This window comes from Xyrauchen texanus, chromosome 27 (genome assembly GCF_025860055.1).
Source record: "Xyrauchen texanus isolate HMW12.3.18 chromosome 27, RBS_HiC_50CHRs, whole genome shotgun sequence".
Lineage (NCBI taxonomy): Eukaryota > Metazoa > Chordata > Actinopteri > Cypriniformes > Catostomidae > Xyrauchen > Xyrauchen texanus.
In genome coordinates this window covers 12,442,430-12,470,241 of record NC_068302.1, presented here as the reverse complement: position 1 = coordinate 12,470,241, position 27,812 = coordinate 12,442,430, and the positions used below count along the sequence as shown (strand labels likewise).

The 27,812-nt window shown below is 39.5% G+C and overlaps 2 protein-coding genes across 4 annotated transcripts in view; both read right to left on the bottom strand.

Annotated features, from left to right (window-relative positions):
- Positions 1–15,301: 15,301 nt before the first annotated feature.
- LOC127620906 (peptidyl-prolyl cis-trans isomerase-like) lies at positions 15,302–20,125 on the bottom strand. The gene is made up of 5 exons (XM_052094251.1): positions 19,935–20,125; positions 16,307–16,337; positions 16,130–16,218; positions 15,757–15,929; positions 15,302–15,643 (listed from the first exon to the last, which is right to left on the bottom strand). The coding sequence occupies exons 1-5, from the start codon at positions 20,001–20,003 to the stop codon at positions 15,511–15,513; spliced, it is 495 nt and encodes a 164-aa protein (XP_051950211.1). The 5' UTR covers positions 20,004–20,125; the 3' UTR covers positions 15,302–15,510.
- Positions 20,126–22,979: 2,854 nt separating this feature from the next.
- The window catches only part of LOC127620897 (2-oxoglutarate dehydrogenase complex component E1), a 45,220-nt gene continuing 40,387 nt past the window's right edge, over positions 22,980–27,812 (bottom strand). For all 3 annotated transcript variants that reach the window (XM_052094241.1, XM_052094239.1, XM_052094240.1), the window contains 6 exons: positions 27,312–27,383; positions 26,031–26,156; positions 25,845–25,917; positions 24,779–24,942; positions 24,356–24,510; positions 22,980–24,270 (listed from right to left, as the gene is read on the bottom strand). In XM_052094241.1, coding sequence (XP_051950201.1) covers positions 24,150–24,270; positions 24,356–24,510; positions 24,779–24,942; positions 25,845–25,917; positions 26,031–26,156; positions 27,312–27,383 — 711 coding nt within the window. In that variant the 3' untranslated portion in view covers positions 22,980–24,149. The remainder of the gene's footprint in view (positions 24,271–24,355; positions 24,511–24,778; positions 24,943–25,844; positions 25,918–26,030; positions 26,157–27,311; positions 27,384–27,812) is intronic.

The window sequence follows — 27,812 nt, the reverse complement described above, 5'->3', positions numbered from 1 at the left end:
TGTACTGGTAAACCCGTTCACGACTGACATGACTGAAACAGTCATCATGAGTGGAGAATAAAGTTGATTTAATGACTTACCTAGAATCAGTTATCCTCTTTATTTGAGCTGTGCAATTGTTTGATCTAAAATTGAATCCATCAATTGCTCTATAGCCGCTTATCTTATGCAGGAACTTTCCCAGCTGTCTCGGGCTGAAGGCCCAGGGAAACACTACTTTCGCTGAAGCCTCCCAAATGCTGTTCAAAGAGTTGCAATGTCTTCCCTCACTGTAAATCTCACATTTGAGAAGGGCCCACATGTTCTCAGTAGGATTTAAGTCAGGTGCGGAAGGGTGCCAAGTCATTATTTGGGCATCTTTGAGGCCCTTGCTGGATAGCCAAGCAGTGGAGTACTTGGATGCATTTAATGGAGTATTGTCCTGCATAAAGATCATGCTCCTTCTTGAATGCTGAAGACTTCTTCCTGTAACACTGTGTGGCATGGAGGGCGTGGTCATGTGTCGGTCTGCGGGAGAGAGAGAGCGGTAAGGCTTGTCACCTGGTTTGTAATTACCTCTAACACCTGTGTCTTGTTATAGTGATATGGAAAGAGACATTTAAGGGACGCCAAATGTCGAGAGGGAGAGAGAGAATTTCCAGAAAGCACGACAGACGGGAGAGTGCGTCTCGATCCTGCTCTATAAATTTATATATACATATATACCTTTGTGGGAGGTGTAATTGTGATCGATGGTCACGTCGATTCTGTGTGTGAGAAAGCACGAGCAATAAAAAAGGTCTAAACTTGAACCTGCCTCGTTGTCTCCTGACTCCTCCATCACTCCAATCAAACCAGTTCACAGTGGAGCCGAGAACCCGGGTTTGGAGGAGAGCGCCGCTATGGAGCCTTCACCGCTGGCCCAAGTCATCAACACCCTCACCAGCATCCAGCAGACACAACACCATGCCCTCTTGGAGGTTCGCCGGGAGCAAGAACAACGCTTCCAAGCCTTGCTCCAGGCACAAGCCGAGGACCGGCAAGCGCTGCGGCGCCTGATCGCCGGAGAGGGGGCTGGTGCTGCGTCCTCCTTGGTTCCCACCCCACCGCTTGCCCTCGCGAAAATGGGGCCAAGCAATGATCCGGAGGCCTTCCTCGACCTGTTCGAGAAAACAGCGGAGGTATGGAGGTGGCCTCCCGAGCAGTGGGCGGCCCGCCTATTGCCCCTACTTTCCGGGGAGGCGCAGCTGGCGGCACAACAACTTCCCGCCGCCAGCCTCCTGGACTATAGCCACTTGAAGAAAGCCATCCAGCAACGGGTCGGTCGCACCCCGGAGCAGAGTCGACCGTTATTCCGCTCATTAAGCTTCGGGAAGGACGGCCGCCCGTTCGCGTTTGCGCAACAGCTCCGTGACGCCTGCCGGAAATGGCTGCTGGTGGGGGGAACCCGCGATGTCGTGGAAGTGGTCGCCATGGTGGTGCTGGAGCAGTTCGTCTCTCAGCTTCCCCGAGGCATGTCGGAGTGGGTCCAGTGCAACCTCCCGGCATCGTTGGATGGAGCTGTCCAGCTGGCAGAGGACTACATGGCAGCGTTCCCAGGAGACGGCGAGGCAGTATCCTCTCTCTCTCTCTCTCTCTCTCTCCACCCCCTGTGCCTGCTGTTCCCTCCCCTTCTCCCCGTTCCCCTCACTCAGCTGGCAGAGGACGTTCCCAGGAGACGGCGAGGCAGTATCCTCTCTCTCTCTCTCCACCCCCTGTGCCTGCTGTTCCCTCCTTCCCACTATAATCCAATGGCCGGCCACTTAGGTCACAAAAAGTCTTTGAAACGTATAATGGCCCGTTTCTTTTGGCTGGGCATTCACGGGGACTTTCGCAAGTGGTGTGCGGCGTGCCGGGAATGTCAGTTGGTGAACCCACCGGCCACCCCAAAAGCGCCATTGCGCCCGCTGCCGTTGATCGAAATCCCCTTCGACAGAATTGGAATGGATCTCGTTGGGCCATTAGAAAAGACTGCACGCGGGCATTGCTTTGTGTTAGTTCTGGTGGACTATGCAACGCGATATCCGGAAGCAGTGCCTCTACGCAACATCTCAGCATGCAGTGTTGCGGAGGCACTCTTCAAAATGATCTCCCGAGTGGGGATTCCAAAGGAAATCCTCACAGATCAAGGCACAATGTTCATGTCACGTACACTTTGCAAACTATATGAATTATTAGGCATTAAGTCGATTCGTACCAGCATCTACCACCCGCAGACCGATGGACTGGTGGAACGATTTAATAAGACCTTGAAAAACATGATTCGTAAGTTCGTACACGAAGATGCTAAAAACTGGGATAAGTGACTCGAACCCCTGCTGTTTGCAGTAGGTCCCACAAGCCTCCACCGGCTTTTCTCCGTTTGAACTACTGTATGAGCCCCGGCCATGGGGCGTGCTTGATGTCATACGGGAAGCTTGGGAGGAAGGACCTTCGGATAGCAAAAACCAAATTCAATACGTTATTGACCTTCGAGCAAAACTCCACACTTTGGGACGGGTAACACAGGAGAATTTGCTCCAAGCGCAAGAACGCCAACGCCGACTGTACGACAGGGGCACTCAGCTAAGGGAATTTTCACAGGGAGATAAAGTACTTGTGTTACTGCCCACCTCGAGCTCCAAATTACTCGCCAAGTGGCAAGGACCCTTTGAGGTCACGCGACGAGTTGGAGATCTCGATTATGAGGTTAAGCGAACGGATAGGAGAGGGTCACGTCAAACGTACCTCCTCAAACCATGGAGGGAGGCGGTACCTGTAGCCTTGGCGACGGCGGTTCCGGAGAAGGCGGAGCTCGGACCGGAGATATCGCTCAAAGCAAATTCATTTACCCCGGTCCCTTGCGGAGACCACCTCTTGCTGTCGCAGCTGACAGATGTTGCGAGGCTGCAAGCGGAGTTCGCAGACGTATTTTCTCTCCTGCCCGGTCGCACTAACCTCATAGAACACCATATCGAGACCACCCCGGGCGTGGTGGTTCGTAGTCGGCCCTATCGCCTCCCGGAGCACAAGAAAAAGGTCGTTAGGGAGGAATTAGAGGCAATGCTCAAAATGGGTGTAATACAAGAGTCGCACAGTGATTGGGCCAGCCCGGTAGTCCTGGTACCGAAGAGTGATGGCTCGGTTTGCTTCTGTGTTGACTATCGGAAAGTGAACGCGGTGTCCAAATTTGACGCATATCCAATGCCGCGTATTGACGAGTTACTCGATCGGTTGGGCGCGGCTCAATTTTACTCGATGCTGGACTTAATGAAGGGGTATTGGCAGATCCCTTTAACTCCAATGTCCCGAGAAAAAAACGCTTTTTCAACACAGTTCGGATTACACCAATTTGTAACAATTCCGTTTGGCTTGTTTGGAGCCCCGGCCACGTTTCAGCGCCTTATGGATAAGATCCTAAGACCACACACGGCATATGCCGCCACATATCTAGATGACATTATAATTTACAGTAATGACTGGCGGCGGCATATGCAACATCTGAGGGCTGTCCTGAGAGCGCTGAGGTGGGCGGGACTCACGGCAAACCCGAAGAAGTGTGCAATTGGACGGGTGGAAGTTCGATATCTGGGGTTCCACTTGGGTCACGGGCAGGTGCGTCCACAGGTTGACAAAACCGCAGCGATCGCAGGCTGCCCGGCACCCAAGACCAAAAAGGGGGTAAGGCAGTTTTTGGGGCTGGCTGGCTACTACCAAAGGTTTGTGCCTAGTTATTCTGATGTCACCAGCCCACTGACTGACCTTACTAAAAAGGGGGCTCCCGATCCGGTCCAGTGGACAGAGTTGTGCCAACAGGCCTTCCTTAAGGTAAAATCTGCACTGTGTGGGGGGCCGCTTTTACATGCACCTAATTTCTCTCTCCCCTTTATTTTGCAGACTGATGCATCTGACAGGGGGCTGGGTCTCCTGACTCCTCCATCGCTCCAATCAAACCAGTTCACACACTGCTTGAATAAAGTACTTTCCAGAAACTGGCAGTAGGTTTGAGAGTTAAGTTTCAGTCCATCTTCAACTTAAAAAGGTCCAAATAATTCATCCTTAATGATAGGAGACCACACCAGTACCCCTCCTCCACCTTGCTGGCACCTGACTTGAAGTGGTGCCCTGTGTCCATTAGTGATCCTGACACGGGCCCATCCATCTGTTCATAAAACCTTTGCACAAACTTGACACTTCAACTTGTGAATATATTCAGTGGTGGTCGTGTTTTGGTCTTCTTGACTTTGGCCATGTCTCTGAGCACTTGGCACCTTGGGGGACATTCCAGATAGGTTGCAGTTTTGGAAAATGGTAGCATTGGAGGATAATGGGTTCCTGGTAGCTTCATGTTTAATTATTCTCAAGTGTTTTGCAGTTAATATGTGCCTTTTCTTCTCCATGCATTTGTTGCGCCCCAGTTGAAATGTTTGATTGTCTGGTGGTCACGCCTCAATAGTTTAGCTATTTCAAAAGTGTTACATCCATCTGAAAGGCATTTTACAATTTTTTACTTTTCAGTGCCAGTTAAATCTCTTTTTTGTCCAATTTTACCTGAGGTAATGAAGCTGCCTAAGAATTATGCACACCCTCCCTCATAACACAAATATACGTATATCACCTGAAAATGATTAAATCCAATAAGCATTCAAGTTTATATGGTTTGGAGTTGGAAAATCTGCATGGAAATAATGATAAGATCAGAATACTCACTTGCCAAATAATTGTGCACGCAGTGTAGTTAAGTTCATTCTATACAAATACAAAGTTCATTGAATTTAATTACATGAGTTTTGGAGACGTCATTACACAATTCAATCGAGGGAACAAGTTTATTTAATCAAAAGAGTGGTAACATTTCTGGATTTTCAGTGCAGATTAGTCAATAGTGGACAGCACACTTCAGTTCCAATCCATTAATATGGCATACAAGCTCACTAAAAGTATCACAGAAATTTGTCAGAGTTTTTTTGGAGTAAATATAACCCTGTATCGAAGAGTTTTACTTCTTGAGTTTTACCCTACCACTGTTTCTACTTGCTATCTAGTGAAAATTGTAAGGTATTATTCTTTGTAAGACAGATCAATAAGTAACAGAACAATAAGAAAAGCTACACAAACATATTGAATTGAAAAAGATTGTTGAATTGGAAACATCGAAGTGATTATGGCAGGTTCATTGTCTCTCAACAAGGATGAGGACTTATTGTTCCTGTGCTCAGGTCCAAACAGTCTTTTTTGATGAATTAAAGGGCTTATAAACAGGTTTGTTCTAGATGGACTCTTTGTTCCAGAGCAGAAATTATGTGATGTGTGATTGAATTTCAACAATATAATTACACATGCTCTGAGGCACATGAGGAACAGTTAAACTGCTCTTTTATATTTGACTATTTTTTCCCAGTTTTATGAAAAAAATTATAATAAATAAATTATTTGGCAATATTATTTCTTGACTTTCATGACTCAAATATGCTTTTCACATGCTACGATTCCTAATGCAACTAACATTTTATGAATGTGCATGTTTCCCAAAGGACAGATGATATGAGAGATTACGGGCCACTGAATGGTGTTCTGCTTCCTGAACAATCTGATGCTGATTGTGCTACTAATATTTCCATTATATTCCTGTTCATGCCACAGGCAGAAGCACGCACACCCACATAAACATAAGTCAATAAGAACTGATCATCAAGTCAACATCGAGTCAGTTCTTGTTAACACAAAGCAGAGAACATGCTTGGAACATGTTAGCAACATTAGTTACCACCCTCTGTTATCGAGTTATCGCTCAGCAAACACATATCCCAACCATAACCATTGTGTTACACAAATGTGTGCCAAAACTTTCATCTCTTCTGAAGGAGGGAGTTTTCTGCTTAAAATAAAGAATTATGGTCAATCATGGATCAAAATTAACAAAAAGTGAGAAAAACTTCTAAAAGATTACTTGTCGAGTTAAACTGTTGTTATTAACCTCATTAGTATTTTGGTAACTACTGAGAAATAAATGAATAAAAGAAGACTTTTAATTAAGAGTACAAATTAATAACAAAAAAAAATTAATCCATAATCAGTCTGTTGCTCAAGGCATTGTTTGAAGGTTAATAACAGTTATCATATACAATACATCATTCAACATGGTAAATATATTCTATTCACTATATATGTCTTATTAATGTATAGGTTAAATATTGAAGACATGAATCATGAAATATGTGAAACCACTGCATTAAAAAAAGTTTTTGAGAGACTCAAGTAAATTAGTCTTACCTTTGGATGCATTATCATCTTCAGTGTATGAGTGTATGTTCATTGCAGGCGCTGTAGACGTAGTGGTCACTCGTTGAAATGTTGCTCAAGTGAAAGAGGTTTCTGTGCCCAGTGATTTCTGTATAAGATTTGTTGAGGGGTCTTTTGAAGGAAATATACATTCATGCACGCACACACTTAAACACTGCGTCATTATTTTCATAACAGTGAGCCTTTATCTCTGATCTCTCATCCTGCCTAAATACACACAATCAGCAGCCGGATGCTACTTTTCAGTAGTCCCTGTGTTTTTACAAAAAGCTGTCTGAATACTAGTCAGTGAAAATCAGGTTTCAGTTACAGTGTGAGTCAGACTTTTACATATACCTTAGCCAAACACATTTAAACTCAGTTTTTCACAATTCCATCTTAATCGTAGAAATCATTCCCTGTCTTTTAAGAATGTGAAATGTCTGAATAATAGTAGAGAGAATTATTTATTTCAGCTTTTATTTCTTTCATCACATTCCCAGTGGATCACAAGTTTACATACACTTTGTTAGTATTTGGTAGCATTGCTTTTAAATTGTTTAACTTTGTGTAGCCTTCCACAAGCTTCTCACAATAAGTTGCAGGAATTTTGGCCTATTCCTCCAGACAGAACAGGTGTAACTGAGTCAGGTTTGTAGGCCTCCTCACATCTGCTTTTTCAGTTCTGCCCACAAATTTTGGATTGAGGTCAGGGCTTTGTGATGGTGACGACAATACCTTGACTTTGGAGGTATATTTGCGGTCATTGTCCATTTGGAAGACCCATTTGCGACTGAGTTTTACTTTCTGGCCGATGTCTTGAGATTTTGCTTTAATATATCCACATAATTTTCCTCCATCATGATGCCATCTATTTTGTAAAGTGCACCAGTCCCTCCAGCAGCAAAGCACCCCCACAGCATGATATTGCCACCCCCATGCTCCCAGAGGGAGGTTAACATGTGGAGAATACCTCATATGGACTTACCGGCCGGGAAGTTCGCATATGGAAAGAAACCCCTGGGGAGGACCCAATCTATAGAGAGGGTACACAGCGGCTCATCATGTGAAATACATCATACGGGATTACCGAGGCAGGAATCACCACGTATAGAGCACTGAGCCCATGTACACAGGCTTATCTGAAAAGGGCCATACCACAAATACCGGTCCTGGGGGCATTACACCTCTATCGAGTTAATCACCGGACAGTGCTTAAGAAATCGAGAAGGCGTCCAGTTTTCACCAGTTGCGGGGAACTGTTATGGACAAGAGAGCGCACATTATCACCTTGAGAGGGGAAAGGCACTAATGCAAGCAATACACCCAACTGACTGCCCGACCTTTACCTGTTGGTACCCAGTAACGCTCAGGCCGAAACCAGTTCTATGCAGAGGTTGTTGAACCTCACATAGGTATTGGGAGTAGCCCAACCCGCTGCTCTGCATATGTCTGTTAGAGAGGGGCGCCATTCGCCAGTGCCCAAGAGGATGCAACACACTGGTGGAGTGTGCCCGAACTCCCAAGGGGCACAGCAGGTCTTGCGATTGGTAAGCCAAAGATATGGCATCCACAATCCAATTGGGTCTTCCGACTCTGAAGGGAGCACTTGCAGGTTAACCACCGGATCCCGAAAGGGAGTAGTGGGAACTTTGGGCACGTAACCGGGCCAGGGTCTCAAGATCAGGTGAGAGTTTCCTGTCCCAAACTCCAGGCATTCGCTGGTGACGGAGAGCGCCTGCAGGTCCCCAACCCTCTTGATAGAGGTGAGTGCTACCAGGAGGGCCGTCTTCAGCTACAGATTGCTGACCTTGGCCTGGTCCAGGAGTTCAAATGGGGCTCTCTGTAAGGCTGATAGGACCACCATTAGGTGTGGTGTAGGAGAATTCAACCTCCTCATGCCCTTGAGGAACCTGATGATCAGTTTGTGCTGCCGCGAGGGTCTCCCATCCAGTATATCGTGAAATGCTGCTATACAGCCACGCACACTTTAAGGGTGGAGGGAGACAGCTGTCTCTCCATTCCCTCCTTTAAGAAGAACAACACCTCTGTGGATCTTTCCCATGGGAAGAACACCAGTTCACGAAAAGAAGCCACTTCAGAGCGTACAACCGCCTCGTGGAGGGGGCTCTGGCCTGTTTGATTGTGTCTATCACTGCTGGCGAAAGTCCTGCTAGGTCTTCCACGTCCCGAGGTTCCAGAGATCTGGCCGCGGGTGCCATGCAAACTATTGTGAGGGAACGCAAAACTTATTGGGAGGGAATGTAAAACTATTTCAGGAAAAAATTCCTGCCCTGTTCTCTCTCATTGTGTACCATTTAAAAGAAAGAAAATATTAGTGTTTGGAACGAAACAAGGGAAGCGTTTTACAGGTTATTGAAATACGTCAGTCATTTGTTTTGAATTAATTAATATGGAATGAGTTGCCAAATTTGTTCACAGATGTTTCCTTTCTTAAAATACAGTGCTGGATAGGAGACCAGCAAAAAATTGAGGCCTGAATTGTTTATATTCAATTTTATTTGATGATAGGTTGGTCTCTGTGGGAATAAAAGCGTACCTTTTCATCCGATGTCTTATGATTTTGTGATCTTGTACGAATTATTATGAGACTTTGTTGGAGGGTTTCTGTTCTTATTTCCCCAGATTGGCTTACTTCGTGACAGAACATTTGTTCTGAGTAATTCCAAAAGTATATTGGATATTTTCTACCTCCTTGTCTGGTGAGAAACATAGGTTTCGAGGTTTCCCCCCTAAGCCATGGTTCAAGGTGTTGATAATCATCTGTTCCGTTTCAGGAAGCAACTTGCATCCGAGTCTACTAATGCGGTTAAATGATTACTGTCATTTAAAGAATGTAATGTTTTTCATCATAACAACTTTCAAAGGTGTTACATGTGTAAAGGGTCTATGTGGATCTAGGAGCCAAGAAAGGTACATCCAAGCTTTCATGTTTGTTATGCGTGTGGGCCATAATTTGCCTTAATTACCACTGTAATGCACATCATACTTCCTATAAACATAAATGAAATAGTCAGAAAGTAAGCGCTAATGAAAGACCTATTCTTACTTGTCTTTCTTTTATTTATTTTGATAATTAGGGTAATCGCAGTACGACTATTAAAACACAGGGGCAGATTGCTCTTTCCCACAAGAGCTCATCGTCTTGCTGTTGTGGACAACCTCATTGCAGTCAATAGAGTTTGGATACAACAATGCAGATAGTTATTGTTATATTTTTGCTTTCTGTTACTTCTGTTGTACAGTGCCTGGATTCAAACATTATCCGGTCTTCCAGAGAAATGATAAACTCTCAAGAGGTAAGAATATATATTCTTAAACCCTTAAGTAATTTACAAACAATAGTTTTTGCCTTTTGCCTTCATGCTTGACCAATGTCATACAATAACTCATAATAAAATAATTTAAGAATGCACTCATGAAGTTAGGATTGTTTGAAAGAGTTGACATGAGCCCTACAATCACTTTCAGTCAATATTTCATTTACTGAGTGGCACCACTGCAAATTCCCATAATTCTGTTAGAAGAAGAACTTCTGTTATTATGGGAATCAGAGAATCTTTACCTGGGCAAGACTGCACCATTGCACAGGTTAGTAAGATATTCCTCAATATTTGGTTACATGCCTCAGTTTGTACTTTTGTCTTTTTCTTATATCTTAATATAATTCTACTTATACCAATTTTCATTCAGCATATTCACACTCACTAATGGACTTTTAAGAAATTAATAAATTTGGTTGTGATGATTGATCTTTTACAAGGTAAATGAATGCAAAAGCTCCAAGAAGAAACAGCGTAGTGCTGGTAAGACAAGGATTCAGTTGGATGGGCATGGAAGGCAAAAAGGTGAGGAGAGAGTAAGAGGGATGATGTATTTGCAGATTTCTTGACAATTGAAAGTCCAATCTATAACATTTTAAGTCTTGTTTGGGCCCTTTGGCCATACTAAATAGAATGTTAATAATGTTCCTTGTGTTGCCAAGTGGATAGACACAGGGAAAACATTAACAGTGTGTCTTCTCTTGTCAACATCATCTGTAATTTACACTGCTAAACGTTGCTAAACAGGTGAAGGTAGTCAACAACAGTATATTAAAGTACAGTTAGCACAGCTATAAGGTAAAAAATAGATGAAAGCACAAACAATTCCTGAAAGTAGGCAACAATGACAATCCTGTGGCTGATTAATTTAAGGAATATGATAAAATAAATTAAATAAAATTACATTTATATTCCATCACTTAGTGCTGAAAGTCTTCATAGACTGGTCAAGTAATTAATTGCTATAATTTAATTTCTCTTTAGTACAAAATATAGTGTAGCACATTACATTTCAAATTCTTGTAATAAGATTATAGTTACTGACTTTCAATTAAGTTAATTACTTCAAATACTTGGGTTAAAATATTTTTATTTCTTATGTTGAATACATTTAAAACCTGTGTTGGGTAAGTTGCTCAAAATAAGTAATCCACTATAAATTAATAATTATTCCTCAAAAATGTAATCAGATAACTTTACTGATTACTTAATATAAAGTAATCAAATAAAAAAAATACTTTTAAGTCACTTTTCCTAGAAAGGTTTTTGGTTTTCTGCTCATTCAAAATGTCTATATTTCCTCCTTCAATGACCACATTTACATGCACTGTTTTGCAGAAAGCAGCATTCTGAAACGCCATGTAAACGAGAATGGCAGTTTCCTTATGCCACTTAAGGGATTAAGAGAAAACAGTTTAACACACACAGGTTTCTCCACGAGAACGCATTCCTTCAGACATGACACTTGGAATTGAGGCCAAACAGTTCAATCTTCGTGTCATCAGACCAGAGAATCTTGTTTCTCACAGTCTGAGAGTCTTTTAGGTGTTTTTTTTTGTTTTCTTGCACTGAGGAAAGGCTTCCTTCTGGCAACCATGCCATAAAACCCAGATCGGTGGAGTGTTGCAGTTATGGTTATCCTTCTGTAAGTGTCTTCCATCTCCACATATGAATTCTGAAGCTCAACTAGAGTGACCATTGGGTCCTTCTCCCCTGATTGCTCAGTTTGGCCTGGTGGCCAGCTCTAGGAAGAGTCCTGGTTGTTCCAATCTTCTTCCATTGAAGAATTATGGAGGCCACTGTGCTCTTGGTAAACTTCAATGCAGCTGAATTTTTTTTTGTAGCCTTCCCCAGATCGATGCCTCCATACAATCCTGTCTCTGAGCTCTGCAGGCAGTTTCTTTGACCTCATGGCTTGGTTTTGCTCTGAAATGCATTTTCAGCTGTGAGACCTTATATAGACAGGTGCGTGCCTTTCCAAATCATGTCCAACCAATTGAATTTACACAGGTGTACTCAAATCAAAGTGTAGAAACATCTCAAAAATGAGCCAGAAATGGGATGCATCTGAGCTCAGTTTCAAGTGCCAGAGCAAAGGGTCTGAATACTTATGTCAAGTTTGGTGACCTTGGTGTGTGTGCACATGTTAAGTTTGTACATTTGTACAGAGATTATTTCACCTCTAAAGAACTAAATTGTGCCAAAAAATTACCAAAAACAAAATGACTAAAACAGCAATTGTGAGTTGGGTGGCCAATGGGGTGGACAGGCTTCAGGCCAAAGCCACCCCTGGCCACCCCTAGCTCTGCCACTGGTACAGTGGAAAAAGCACATACATTATAAACTATACCAATTTATAAACACCACTGTAAAATATGACGTCCCTCACGTTTGCGTAAATGATCTCATACGTTGAGTTTTACGTAAAGGGAAAGCCCACTATTGAACACAATTCCACTGTCACGATAAAATTAATAAAAGTACTGTTAAGTTAATAAAAAAAACACAGCAACAACTCTGGAATTTCTGGAAATAAAGCAAAGCAGCAGAGAATAAAATAGTGACGACTTCCTCGGGTACCATGTTTGTTATTTACACAAGCGTTGCGAGGTAATTAACATGCTGCTGTGGAGAAAGCTGCTTACCGAGCTGTATACAAGTGAAAGGAATACACACCATAAACAGTGTATGTAAACCACAATGCTGCTTTCTCTCAATAACCCACTTACTGGGGCCATGTAAACATAGTCAATGTCGCACACCCTTCCGCAGTCACAGTATTTAAATGTAATGTGTTACACTACTTTTTATCTAAGTAATTTCTAATCTAATTACAGTACAGTAACTAATACATTTGTAATCCGATTACACCCAACACTGTTTAAAACATGAACTGCTTAAATATACTGTACACACTAATGTGTCAGTGAACAAGGAGGAAATATAGAAATTAAGTTTTTCTATGGTTTTAGAAAGTAACTCAAAATTGTAAGCTGATTACTATCTTAACTGATTTACTTCATCAATAAAAGTAATCAACTTACTAATTGAGAGTAATTGGTCATTTGTAGTGATTTTTTTTATTTTTTATTAATTTACCCAATACTGGTTACAGGTAAGTAACGAAATTAGACACATATTTGGCATCTGACACAGAACAGTCTGAACCAGATTAAAGACATATAAGCTTCATATCTTGTTTTTAAAACAAACTACCTGTAGAATCGTAATACTAATTACCTACGTTTTTTTACCAACATAAACCCGTCAATAATTGTTCACCCAAACAGTTAATCCAGCAATATAAATCCCGCAATTTTCAGGTAACACCCTCCACTTTTTTCTAAATGGCTGAAAGACGTGGGACGCGACTGTATTTGCCCTTTAAAGAATAGGGTTATAGGAATGATTTCTCAGGAGATATATGTGATTTGGTAATCTGTCAAGTAGTAGGGATGTATATGCGTGACACATTTAAAAAAATAATCAGTAATAGCGACTACTAAAAGGTTTCTGTGAAAATCTTTTGACCAAATCAGTCACAAACACCAACTTCAAATTTCAATCAAATGTATGGTTTTTTTTTCTTTCCCCCTGACCATTCTTCTTCTTGTCTTTAGTGCCCGAGATGTCCACGTGCGTGCGCTCGCGTGACTGCGAGGAGGGTCTGTGCTGCGCTCTGTACTTGACTGGGAGGAGATGTCAGCGCGTTCCCGCGCTGGGCGAGGTCTGCTTGTTGCGGGGACGCGCCAAATACCGGCGAAGGCTGGACCGCTGCGACTGTGATAAGAGCCTGTACTGTCGCCAGCAACATGACAGCCCTCGTGGACACGGAGTGTGTTATCACGATCCAAGGGGCAAAAATAACTGGTTAAACAAAGAGTAACATTTAGCTATATGGACAGGAAAACATTAAGTTAGGTTGTGTTTTGGGACAAAACATAGAAAGCCAGAAAGTGTAATGTAGGCCTGTTATTTTAGGATTTGGTAGGGCCTACCTCTTTAGTGTTACATCAAGTTATAAAACAAGAGATTATGGTGTCTCAAAATACTTTCGAGTACATAAGTCACGCAATTATTGTGAAAAACACTAACAATCTGACAAAAGGAGTACCTTGAACAAGGTTTCAGTGAGACACTTACAATGGAAGTGAATGGGGGCCAATTTTTGAGGATTTAAAAGGCAGAAATGTGAAGTTTATAATTTAATAAAACACACATTGATTCTTCTGTTAAAACCACGTTTAAAAAAACAATTTAAATCATAATTTTACAGTTAATTTAGTTGCGTCGTCTTGGCAACAAAGTTGTAAAATTGGATATGACATTGCACAGAAAAGGTTAGTAGCGATTTTATCACATGCATGTTAAGATATTGTGGCTTTTCTTTTGTAACCATTGTAAGAGCCACATAGATGTTTTTTGTTTTAAATAAATGAGAACAAAGGACTAGTTGAAATACATTTGTGTGGTTTTCAACATTGACACTAATGCGGTTAACTAGTATTGAACTCAAGTTCTTTTTTTCCCTCACTAAAAATGCACCTCCCTGCTCAGTAGATAATTAAACGCAGGAAATCAGAGCGAATCAGCAAAACAAAAGAACTCTTACAGGAGCAGTTAGGAGGGGTTTCAAAGTGGACATTTATATAATAAATAAAAAAAGATATAGCAGTATTAATAGTATGCCATTCTGAACTCAGCCATAGATTAAACCACAAGCCTTACGGATAACTTTTGTTACCTTTGTGCTTTTTGGACCTTCAAAGTTTTGGTCAGCATTCACTTGCATTATATGGACCTACAGAACTGAGATATTCAAAATATATATATATGTTTTTAGCAGAACAGTACTACACATCTGTGATGACTTTTGTTGGGTGAACTATCACTTTAAAATATTATGACTCAAGCGACTTCTGTTGGGCATTTGAAGAATTACATTTTTTCAGTTCACTGGATATCTCCCCTACCACACCCAAATCAGGTCATAGAGCAGTCTAGTAATGAGGTAATGGCTTGTACGAAGCACTGCCATTCATTTCTTCTAGAATAACAAATCCAGGCCACACCAGCTGGATTCGGTACATTTCAGCATCTTTTGACAGTGAAGTAATTCTTGTTTACCCCATATTGAATAACACCTTCAATAATCTCAAGAAATTATTGCAATTTAAGTCTTTACTACCGAAAATGTACATAATCAAAATGGTAATTGACAATTTTAGAACCTTGTACAAATTCAGTTAATGGATTCATGTTTCAATAAAAGTTTGCCAAATCAGCATAACGTTTTTAAAAAGCACATTAATCCTGAATAAAATGTGATGTAATGAATAACATTTGGCACACAGGCAAAGCAGCCTCTGCTGATTGTGTTACAGGTCAACTATACATTGGCATCCATTGTTCATGCAGCCAAGATTACACATTTGCCAGCTGGGCAGATAGCATTACCCCAAAAGACAAGAACAACATTATGCTGATTAACAATAAGGCAACAAACCAATTGCAGTGACCACGTCCTTAACTACAAATGGACAGTTTTGAACAAACTGAAATAAAAATGAGCTAAAATCTCCTAATTCATAAGAAAATGCTTTATCTAGAGGACCTTAAACACGAATTCATAAATGCATATAAATAAGCTTCAAAAGAAACCCGGAAGGTATAAAAACTGAAGCAAAGGCCAAATACTTTTATTTCCAAATTTTGACAAATAAGCCTACAGTAACTCATTTGCAAATGAAAACGGCAAAAGGGTAACTTGTCAAAGGAAAATAAATGGAGGACTGAGGGGGTTATTAAACTTTGGAGGAATGTTGCAGTTAGCGGCAGGACTCAGAAGAGGGCGCACTCAGACTAGGGTTTGGGTGAAAGTTGGCGTTTACAGCTGGCCACAGTCAGCAATGACAATCTTGGCACTTGTATTTCCACTTCTGGTGCCATAACCCTCCATTTTCTTGACAATATCCATGCCTTCCACAACCTGTCCAAAGACAACGTGCTTGCCGTCCAGCCTGGGGGAAGAGGTCAGGTCACACAGGTTAAATTTAAAACAATATTCACTATACTATGGATCAAGCCTGCAAAAGCATGTATGACTGTGTTCATGCATGCTTGACTAACTCACCATGAAGTAACTTCTGTGCAGATGAAAAACTGGGAACCATTGGTGTTGGGTCCAGCATTGGCCATAGACAGAATACCAGGACAGGTGTGTTTCAGTGTAAAATTCTCATCTTCAAACTTGTTGCCGTAAATGGACTTGCCACCAGTTCCATTGTGCTTTGTGAAGTCACCACCCTGTATCCAAAAGATTTACATTATAACAGTATGGTAAACCTTAGGCAAAATCTCACTGCACAGCATCAAGTCTTAGCAGTTGTGAGATAAAACAAAAACAAGCATGGAGCAATTATGCACACCTTTTAAAGCAGTAATGGAATGTACAGACATGCAAAAAGCAAAAATACATGGCAAAACACATTATCCATATTTCATACCTGACACATGAATTTAGGGATGATACGGTGGAAGATGGATCCTTTGTAGCCATAGCCAGGCTGTCCTGTGCACAGCTGCCTGAAATTCTCTAAAAGGGATTGAGATTAAGAGTGATAAGTGCTTCAAAATCAAACTTGAACAAAATTAAATTAAAACCGGGGGGGGAGGAAGAGTACCTGCTGTTCTGGGTACAACATCAGCTCTCAGCTGTTTAAACAAACAGAAAATTGTATAAGGACACTTGAAATAAAAGGCATATTCACTTTAAAATGAAAAAGGTACATTTTTTAAACAACTGTTCACTACAGTTGCATGATCACGTTGTATGCAACAAACTGGGAAACTGCTTGCGCGAGAGGACAAGTGTCTCACTGGAATGCATCTGCACATGTGATCACGCTGTAGGCTACTAAAGTCCCTTTCAAGGCAAGTCACTCCACTCTGCAGCAATCTTTGTAACACTCCTGGGCAAGCTATTTTCTACGGAGCCCCTTAGAGGACAGGGCAGGAATTTGTTTTCTGAAATAGTTTGGGTTCCCTCTGAATAAGTTTCACATGCCATCACGATACGTTTACCCTGGCTTTACTACAATAACCATAGTTTATGTTAGTGAAACCATAGCGACAGGAAAAACTATGGTAATAAAATATATATATATATATATAGTTATATTGTGATAACACTTTGATATAAGGTTATATTTGCTAACAACATTAGTTAATATGAACTAACAATGAATAATACTTTTACAGCATTTATTAATCTTAGTTAATGTTAATACCAACACATGATTTTTGAAAATCAAAAGTTGTACATTTTAACCTTAGTTAATTGCACTATGAACAAAACACCACATTTTATTTTTATTAACTAACATTAACAAAACATATTGCTCATTATTAGTTAATGAAACCTAATGCATTTACTAATGTAACCTTATAATAAAGTGCTACCAATATTGCAGAAACCATAAGTTTTGGTAGATTTTTTTCTTCTTCTAGGGTAATATTGTAGTGACCATAACTATTGCAGGCTAACCATTTTTATCTTGACAGGAACCATGGTTTTACGATAGTACAATTGTAGTAACTATGAAAAGTTAACTAATGTATGCATGTATATATTATATATTTGTAGTGGAGAAACAATGGTTTTTATACAGTATAATTAATCCATATAGTAACCATGGTTTTACTATAGATTAACAAATGGTTAATCTTGTATTTACTTTAGTAAAATCTAAAAAATAACCACAAATTTTATTTTTATTACCATAGCTTTTGTTTTCTTGTATTACCATGGTTTTACTATGAATATCAAGGTTAAATTATGGTTATTTTAGTAAAACCATGATACATTCATTATGAGGGAATGCAAAACAAATGGAGGGGTCTGCATGCATCCTACAACACTACTAAAAGACACACCCCCTCCAAACAACCAGAGAAATCCTTGTCTTGGTACAGTTAGATGCCACATTCATACACTGTTTGTTGTGTTTATTTGGAGTCCTGCAGCAACCCTAGACCTTCAACCATCCATAATTCTAAACCTAACCATAAAGATTTAAAAAAATCTGAAGTTTGTAAAATCATTAAATACACAGCAAATTAAAAAGATCTTTAGAATTCAATCATACCACCAAACCACAAGGTGGTGACAGTGAGGAGGATTTTAATGAAAGAGAAGCTAGTTGTATGCTAAGCTAATAGGCCAACCAATGAGCTTGTAAGAAAACAGAACAGATAAAGGTTTCTAAACATTTAAATCTTTTATTATTGAACAAGCAGAAATTATAGAACACCTTCAAGATTAGATCCACAAAAGTTTGTATTAAACATGTTCAGTTTACCATTTATAACTTCCGTTTAATAATATGTGACAATTCAAGTTACTCTTTCATATTTAAAGAGTAAAGGGAAAATTAATCATACAGCGATTACATAGTCTTGTAGCCAACAGAATCAGTTACTTCAGTGGGCGTGTCATGAAGTGGGTGTTCCTTTTGTAGTCTTATGGGACAGGGACAGATTCACTTATATTTTGAGGGAACGCAAAACGATTAAAACAAAGATTAAAAGAACACTTTAAATCAGAAGTAAAATCTGAATGATATCAAATACTGCTTCTTTAGCTCAGATTACACTAAAAAACTATGATAGGTGATGTCTGTATCTAAAAGGTGATTGGCTCCTTCCTTTCTACATACGCCATATTGGGTGTTACAATTGTTCCCATTCATTTTAATGCAATTGGTCCATCTTGGACTAAATATCGTCTTCGAAGGCAACACAACAGCCAGTAGTTAAATTACAATGTGGGTGGAAGGAAAACACATGGTCAAAGCAAGTAGGCTACAGTGCAAGTAAGCAGCATAATATGTGCTTTTCGCCTAAATACTAAATTATGCAATAGGGCAAATAAGATGATGTTCATGTGACATCCGGGTTTTTACGAAACTATGCATCAAAATGGCCGGTTTGAAATTTTTTTACTTTTATCAAGTCCAATGTTATGTGAAACTTAGGTTTGTTAATCCATCACAAGACGATTTTAATAATAATAATAATAATAATAATAATAATAATAATACGGTCACATCTAACAGCCTGAAATACCACGCGTAACGGAACAGAAATAAACCGCGCCGTAATGCAAAGAATGCATCGGTTTACGATTATAGCGGCTATATGGAAATTTCCGCATCGCCTCAAAGACGGCCCCCTCCCATGGAGAACTTTCCAGAACATGGAAAACAACTCCCAATTAGGAAGCACGCGACTACACGAACTGCATCCCACGGACAGGGAGAATGCAGCGTTTTAAGATCACATCCAAACGGAGATCCGCAGTTGCTTTGAGGGGCGAGGCGCAGAATTTGGGCCTATTGGCTAAACTCGCCTTCGCGGTACAGGGACTGCCCATTCATTCAATGCATGGGACCTTTCCGCATAGTTTTCCCCAAACTAAGCCCTAAATCTGTGTCCACCCGGCCAGCTATCAACCACTTCGCTGATTTAGAATAATAAATTCACTGGCCCTTAAACTAGAATGATGTCACTATTAATGCAATAAAGTGATTAATGTCTGCATGAGCTAAAAATATATACTTGTTTTAGGAGAGTTGTTCGTGTTGTATAAATAAATGACGACTGGCAATTCATTTCTAAGATTATTATCGCAGCTTCACTTGCAGAACAGGTTTGCTGATTCTTCCAAATACCATTAAAAGCACCTTTACATCAACAGTTAAGCGTCCCGATATGCAGAACTAAACTCACAACAGAACCACGTTGTAAATTATGAATGATGCGTTTTAAAAACAAAACACTACATACTGCCGGATACCACTATTGCACCCATTCGCAATGCCCCTAAAACGGTACACTCGAATTCAATAAATCCCCAATTTAAGCATCATGTGAATCGCTTTTTGGAGAGCATGACACCTTTAGGCATGAAAACACTTAAAGGTCCTACTTTAATTTACTAAGTAGATGCACAACTTGTTTGACTAGGATTTATTTCCTTAAAATCTCATGATTTAATCAAAGTTGTCTGACCAGAAAATAGTATAATTATTAAATGCACACACCCCTGGAGCATAACGGTATTCAAGATCAAGTTTTGCAGCACAGAGTGTGCATGATGTCTTTACACGAGCTTCACTCAAGACGAGCTTTTGTAAGAGTTGCAACCGATTCAAAGGCGCGCACAAACTTACTCTCGAGTGGAAAATTACACGGTCGTTTCAACAATCAGACGATTGCAACAATCAATGAATGTTGCAGATGTGTTACTACCTCCATGACCACTCTTCCGAGTGGGCTGCCGTTGGCGGTGACATCGAAGAAAACTCTGGGCCTTGCCATGGCTAAAGATCCCTCTGCGTTTAGATGATGCTGGAGTTGAAGCAAGGAGACCGCTTTTTACGGGTGGAGATGGAGAAAAGACCGGATGAAGGCCGATGAGCTATATAGTTACCAGAAGAGACGCCATAAAGCGGTCTCCATCCAATCAGAGTGTTTGAATATAAACCAATGAAATATCATCATTACAAACTGGCATTGACGCAAGCCTTAAAGAGATGGTTCACCCCCAAAAAATTAATTCTCACATAATTTACTGCCCCTCATGCCATCCCAGATGTGTATGACTTTCTTTCTTTTGCAGAACACAAACAAAGATTTTAAGAAGAATATTTCAGCTCTGTTGGTGCATACAATGCAAGTGAATGGTGACCAAAACTGTAAAGGTCCAAAAAGCACATAAAAGCATAATAAAATCAAGTGATCAATATGACTGAGTGGATTAATCCATGTCTTCAGAAGTGATATGATAGGTGTGCATGAGAAATAGATCAATATTTCAGTACTTTTTTTTTTTTTTTTTTTACTATAAATCCACCTCCCTGCCCAGTAGGTGGCAATATCCACGAAGCATGTGAAAGTGAAAGAGGAGATTTTGAGTAAAAAAGGGCTGTTTCTCAATGTCCGTTCTTTTTGCGTACTTATATTCTTGTGGACATGTTTGACGTCATCACCCACCTGAAAAAAATAAAAATAAAAAATATATATATATTGAGAGGTTATTGTTGAATCTACATTTCGCAGCAGCAGCATAATATTGATCTGTTTCTCACCCACACCTATCATAATAGGGCTTTAGTTGGTGACCTCCTCAAAACAAAAATACCATGAAAATGCACATGTCACTTTGGATATAAATATGACACCCATGTCAGATTAAAGGGATAGTTCTCCAAAAAATTTGTTCCAAACCTGTTTGACTTTCTTACTTGCGTGGAACACAAAGGAGCTGTTTAAGGGATAGTTCACCCAAAAAAGAAAATTCTCTCATCATTACTCACCCTTATGCCATACCAGATGTGTATGACTTCCTTCCTTCTGCAGAACACAAACAAATATTTTTACTCCAGTGGTTTAATCCATGTCTTCATAAGTTATATGACAGGTGTGGGTGAGAATCAAATCAATATTTAAATCCTTTTATACTAAGAATCTTTGGTGATTTGCATTCTTCATGCATATATTGCACACTTTAGTGCAGAAGTGCCCAAACTTTTTCCTATGAAGGGCCAAAAATCAAACTTGGTTGAGGGCAGTGGTCCAGACGTAAACGTTGTATATATAAACTGTATTTTTTTTTAAATTCAATACTGCAAAACACACAGAACTCTAAAATCATCAAGTGTCCTATACTTGCACAATGCACATAAATGATTTCAATATAATTTTTTATGGATGTTGAGTCTCTTTCTCATTTGTGAGTCACTTTGAATTTATGTCTGCTAAAAATGTAAGCGTCTCAGGTTACAGTTTCTTTTGTGCAGTTTTGGAGAGATACAATGACATGACATAATACTATCAAGATATTTTTTTGTTTTGTGACAAGGAATATTTTAAAGATATTTCTTATCATTGACCTAGGCTACACATTGTCCTGGATTTCACTCAGTATGACCATTTATTGGGACTGCTAAATGTAATAGGATTATTTAATTAAACATTGCTGCAAAATGTTTTTGCATACTAAATGCTTTTGGCCTACTTACCTTTATTTGACATTAAAGCTTTTTTCCTGTTGTGATATTAAAAACTTGAACTGTACTTTTGCTTCTTTTCTTAAAAGGCAATGAATTAAGGCTGAATGCATTACATTATGAAAGGAAATAAAAGCTACTAAGCACATTTCTGGAAATTAACAAATTGAGAGGCCTGTTAATTTCTTTAACTCCAAAATATGATTCTGATTAAGAACCTGCCGAAATATGGCATTTTATCTTATGGTTATTTGAAACTTGCAGCTATCTGTTTTTAGGCAGATAGTTGCAAGTAGCTAAACGAGATATCCTCACGTTTGACAAACGAATTACATGCACACAGATATACACTCCAAAACGGGTTTTATAAGAAGACTAAATATGAATAATTAGTTTACTGCTGGCAGGGCAGAAAAGGGATTTTTGAGAGTCCTGATCTGTTCACTAATAGTGCTTGTTGTAATGTTTTGTGGAGTTTGTTGTGAATGGAACTGTTGTTTATATTGAAATGCCCCCTTACCTGACTTTATCAAACCCGCTTCACAGGTGCACTTCAGTGGTCGCGTTCACGCGGATATGAAATGCTGCACAACGCATAGTGCGCGTTCAAGAGGATATTAAATGCTGCACAACGTATAGTGCGCGTTCAAGAGGATATTAAATGCTGCACAACGTATAGTGCGCGTTCACGCGGAAATTAAATGCTGCACAACGTAGAGTGCGCGTTCACACGGAAATGGATTGCTGCACAAAGTGCGCGTTCACGCGGAAATGAAATGCTGCACAACGTATAGTGCGCGTTCACGCCATATTTCATTTAGGGTGACGCGGAAATGAAATGATGCACAACGTAGGCTATAGTGCGCGTTCACGCCATATTTCATTTAGGGTACACACTGTTCCGCGAGTCCACCCGTCATTTCTTGACACCGTTACATTTCCCGCTCCTGTCTGGCTGTATTGAATGCCCACCTCCGACTTTGGAGCTGGCCAATCATAGTGAAGATTTTGGTGTGGCCAATGGAGCGAACTTTCAGACAGCACTTATTTAAAGGTTATGCATATACATTCTTAAACATAAAATCACTCTCTACTTTTCAAATAAGCTAGTTTTTGTAATGCAAAAAAAAAAAAAAAAAAAAAAACAAATAAAATAATAATAATACAAAAAGATTAATTAAAAACAAAGAGCTGCATCAATGCCATGTCTCCCCCCGTCATTTATGGCAAGGTGGGCCAAATCAAAGGGCACCTCTGCTCTCATTTATCTACACAACCAATAAATTAACAACTTCAAAAATCTGAGACGATATTGAGTTTATTGTATGAAGCTAAACCGTTATGAGGACACATTTTTAATCCTCGGAAAACAAAATAAATAAAATAATTTGCTTCTCTTTAAAAGTGCCAAAAGGATATGATTTCCTGTTTCTATGTAAAAGAGAAACCATGAACAGATAACATTTTTGACTTATATGAAGTCTTACTGCAGCTCTGTTGGGCTTTTATGGCACAAGTTATCAGATGGCAAAAGGATTTGTGGAGATTTTTTTTTACATCTGTACCAGGCAGCATCAATGATTGGACAAGTGTGCAATGCAATCTTTAGGCAAATGATAACAGATCAGAGACAAACTGCCTCAACAGAGACACATACAACTAAGAATCCTGATTTTGACATTGAGCCTTTCCACCTCAGAGACATTTTTACATAAATACATTCATACAAATGCAACAGTTTTTTCCCTCTTACCAGAAAACAGTGCAAAGTTACAGATGGTGTAATTTTTCCTCACTAATGAGACACTGCAAATGTATGTGCCAACACTTTTCCTTATTTTAAATTTAGCCCACAATTTTCAATACACAAAGTAAAACAACTCACAGAAAAGAAACCACAAACATACAAAGTAAAGCCATGCAGCTGTTGATAGTTGGGATAAAAGTAGCACTCAGAAAACTGCCCCTCAACCGTCATGATATAAAACCCCATAACTATTAGTTTAGAAGCAACAGATTTCATGTTTAATAAAGTTCTTATCAACAGGACTGGAAGTGTACTTTGGTTCTAAATACTATACATGTATATATGAATATTTCATGTTCTATTATGTCTTTGTTTATTAAAATCAACCTTTGTGAATTTGTATCAGCTGCCCTTCATGTCTTATTTTTGGTGTTTAACTGGGAGACACTGGCATAAATGCCTGAAATGAACAACAGCCTGTTAAACTAAAATTTTAGATACATGAGGACAGAGCTTGGACTGATGTATTCACATAATCATGAAAGTGTGTCTAGAACGGAGAGTGGGTCTCAAGTGCTTGAACACAACAGATAAACTGCATTCTATAGTCTATTATATTTGGGATAAATAAAATAGCATGGTGTTTTTGGTTAATGGGGAAACAGGTGTTTGAGAGTTTTTGTTTTCTTTGCTGATTGGTGGATAGATTTAGATGTGGTCTTTGAAGGCGTCCAGGTTGAAAGCAGTGTCACAGAAACGCTTCAGCTCCAGAAGATGGGTGTTCTTGTTCCCAGTGGCAGGAGCAGCAGCAGGATCACGGCCAGCATACCTACAAACAGGAAGGTAGAGTGAGGATTTATGAAAATACAGAGCAACTGGAATTCACAGTTCTAAAAGAACAGAGGAGATTTTACCAGACAGGCTTGGCACGACTGATGGTAGTGCGCATGCGGGGCTTGACGTAGTCATAGTAACCCTGGTTCTTATGCTCCTCTTGACACCAGACCAGGTCAGCGTTGGGATACTTCTCAGTCTCAGCCTTCACCAAGTCGAAAGGGAATGGAGAGAGCTGGGGAAGAGTTGAGAGAGTTAGAGATTTAATAAACGTTTGAAGAAATCTTCAAATTCTTTCAAATAATGTCTAAAAATTGTTTACAAATTTTATCTCTACAAAGAAAATAAATAAATTATTATTTCATTCAAAAACAAAGACTTTCCTTTCTACTTCAATGCATGAAGCTCAAAATTTTTGCTTGGTCAAATTGTCTCAAAATAATGGAGCAAGTCACATATGATAAGGCCTTTACTAAAAGAGTGAATACAGAAGACAGTGGTACCTGCTCAATGCGAGTGATAGCCACAGAGCTCTCCATGTTGTGTGCTTTGCGTTCTCGTGTGAGCTCATAGTAGACCTTTCCTGTACAGAAGATGACGCGTTTGACCTCTGAGGGATTTTTGGCTGCGATTCCTTCCTCTGGGATCACACGTTGGAAATGAGTGCCTGAAGAAATACACACAGTTAAAGATCTCTTAAGAGCGATTAGAGTTCATCCCCCTGAGCCTTAAAGGGGTCATGAACTCAAAATTTCTCCTTAATAAAAAGAGTATTTTTAATTAAACCAAGCTGCAAAAACAGCTTGTTTGGAATTAGTGATGTCACAAGGACCAAAAACATCTGCATATACAATGCCTATTTTTCCATCATTGCGCCCTTGACCCCGCCCACTGGTGCTCAGTCAGTAACACGGAGATGGGGCCTGTCATGGGACATTCATCCTAAGTGGACTTACATAGGACACCTTCATGTGCCTGTCTGGAATTAAATGTTTTTCTACATAAACATGCACAGACAGACGTCTTTGACCTCTTGCTACATATCTCAGGCCACTTTTAAAAGACGCGGTGTCAAGTTACAACTCTGAAGAGGAAAAGCTCTCTGTCATGGAAGCGTTCTTTTGCCCATCTGTGCTATTTTTAGTTGTTGGCATATGATAACATGAAGGAATGATACTTCCATGGTAGATGGCATTGTTGATTATAATGGATTCTATCGGTTTTGACTCGACTCTCTCATCCAGTGTAGACGGGGTGTGAGTGTTACCAGTTGTGCTTGAGATGAACAGTTTAATATATTTGGATGAAATGGGTTGAATGTGCATTATGTGTAAACCCTGACATTTAGTTTTATTATGTTGTGGAGCTGGTTCATTCTCTTCTGACTTAGTTTCAAATATGGCTGTATTTGAGGGGCTGCATGATGTTGGCCAATCAAAACAGTATGCGTTGTAGTTAAGAGGCGCTTATGCCAAAACCGAGCTTTTCAGAAAGAGGGCCAACAACAAGGTGGAAAATTATAATTTATTACTAAATTATGACTGTTTTAATGCAAAAAAGTTTTCTGACCTGGTAGCATCAGGTCAAAGTTAGACTTGGCCTCTGGATGGCGCAGCAGCGATTTGGGCGTGAAAATAATGAGCTAAAAGGGGGAAGGGGGAGAAGTTACATTTAAATTTGAATCAATTATTTAAACAAATAATTAATTTGATGAATCATTAAATGGTTCTGATGCTCTCAGACAAGTGAACTCACAGGTTTCCTGAAGGGAAGAAGGATCTGCCTCCTCACAACATGGAAATAGTTGGCGGGAGTAGAACAGTTCACAACAATCCAGTTACAGTCATACAGCTGACGAACCTCAAAGTCATCTGTGATTTTCTGTAGCCGAAATAAAAAGCACATATACCTTGTTCAGCTCGGTGAATAGATATGAAATCTTTGTTTATACAAACATCATGTCCTAACCAAGCTCAACATGATAAAGGTTAAAGCACTAAATCAAATCTCTTAAGATATTGTTATGGTTTCTATTTTTGGCACTTCGGGTAGTCCCACCAACTGTAAAATCGGATTGGTCCAGATTGACACTATAAATAAACGAGCTAACAAAGATGTCACATTACAGCAGTCAGGGTTGGGGATTAACTGAATACATGTAACGTGAACGTATTTAATATACAAAATATAAGTAACTGTCTTCCACTACAGTTACAATTTAAATAATTGGTAATTAGAATACAGTTACATTCAAAAAGTATTTAATTACTGAAGAGATTACTTTGCATTTTATTATCATTTGTTTCATTTAATATTAAGTCCTTTCAGATGGAAAACATTTATACATATAAATTATGCGATCCAAAGACAGCGGTGAAACACTTTCTTATGATGAGTTACATTCATACGTGCAGACAGAGAAGTACGTTTGAAGTAAGTTTGGAGCACAAGAAATAGAAATAAACCTTGTGTAAATTGTCAGCTTACGCTAAGCTAAAAATGCAATTCTAGGAATTTTACATGCTATTTACAAGTTACCAGGCACGATCATATTTTTTTTTTATCCAAAACAATCACACTGGATTGTAAATTCTTTTTCTAGTAAGATCTGTGATATTAGGGCAAAAATCATATTATTGATAATCATTTTTTATTGTTTTCCTGTAAAAATATCTAAAAATCCTTAAACAAGATCAGTTTGATTAATATTGTTTTAGAATCAACACTGCATATGATATTTAGTTTTTTTTTTCAGAGAATGTATTTTTAACATGTGTATTTTGTCTTACTGTACTGGCAGTTTTATAGTCAAAACAAGGGAAAAAAAAAAATCTACCAGTTCTGAAGAAGTAATCCAAACTATTTAGATTACATTACTGACCTTGAGTAATGGAATATGTTACAAATTACATTTTACAGCATGTATTCTGTAATCTGTAATGGAATACATTTCAAAAGTAACCCTCCCAACCCTGACAGCTGTCAAGTTGTTTTTAGATGTTAAGAGTTGTGTTGGGTAGATCTGGGCAGTCTTACAGGGTTAAAGTCAGGGTCATCATTGCACATCTGCAGGAAGCGCTCCGGACGGGCAGATGAGTGTTCTGGGCCCTGCAGAAAATGAACCAGAAAGAATTACAGAATAATAGACTACCACATATAGCTTGAAGACATACAGTTCATTGTATGTGTATGTCCAAATGTGCAACTATGCATTTCTGTGTAAAATGCTTGATACAAAACAATATAGAGTGGACCAAAGAGCATAAGTACAAACTTTGAGTGCTGCGTTCTTCAGTGTAGTCACTTCTACAAGGACCGAGTGAGACTAAAACTGAGCCCTTGTCTCCCACGGACATACTGGGACTCGCTCACGCATTTGGCTCAATTTATATAAAAATAAAGAATATTTATAGATGTAATACAAGGAATATGCAAAACTTTAAAAATCTAAAATGTGACCAAAATGATGAATAACTAATGATAAAATTAAATTTGTAAAATGTATATTTCCTCAGTTTACAAAGTTAGAAGGTCCCC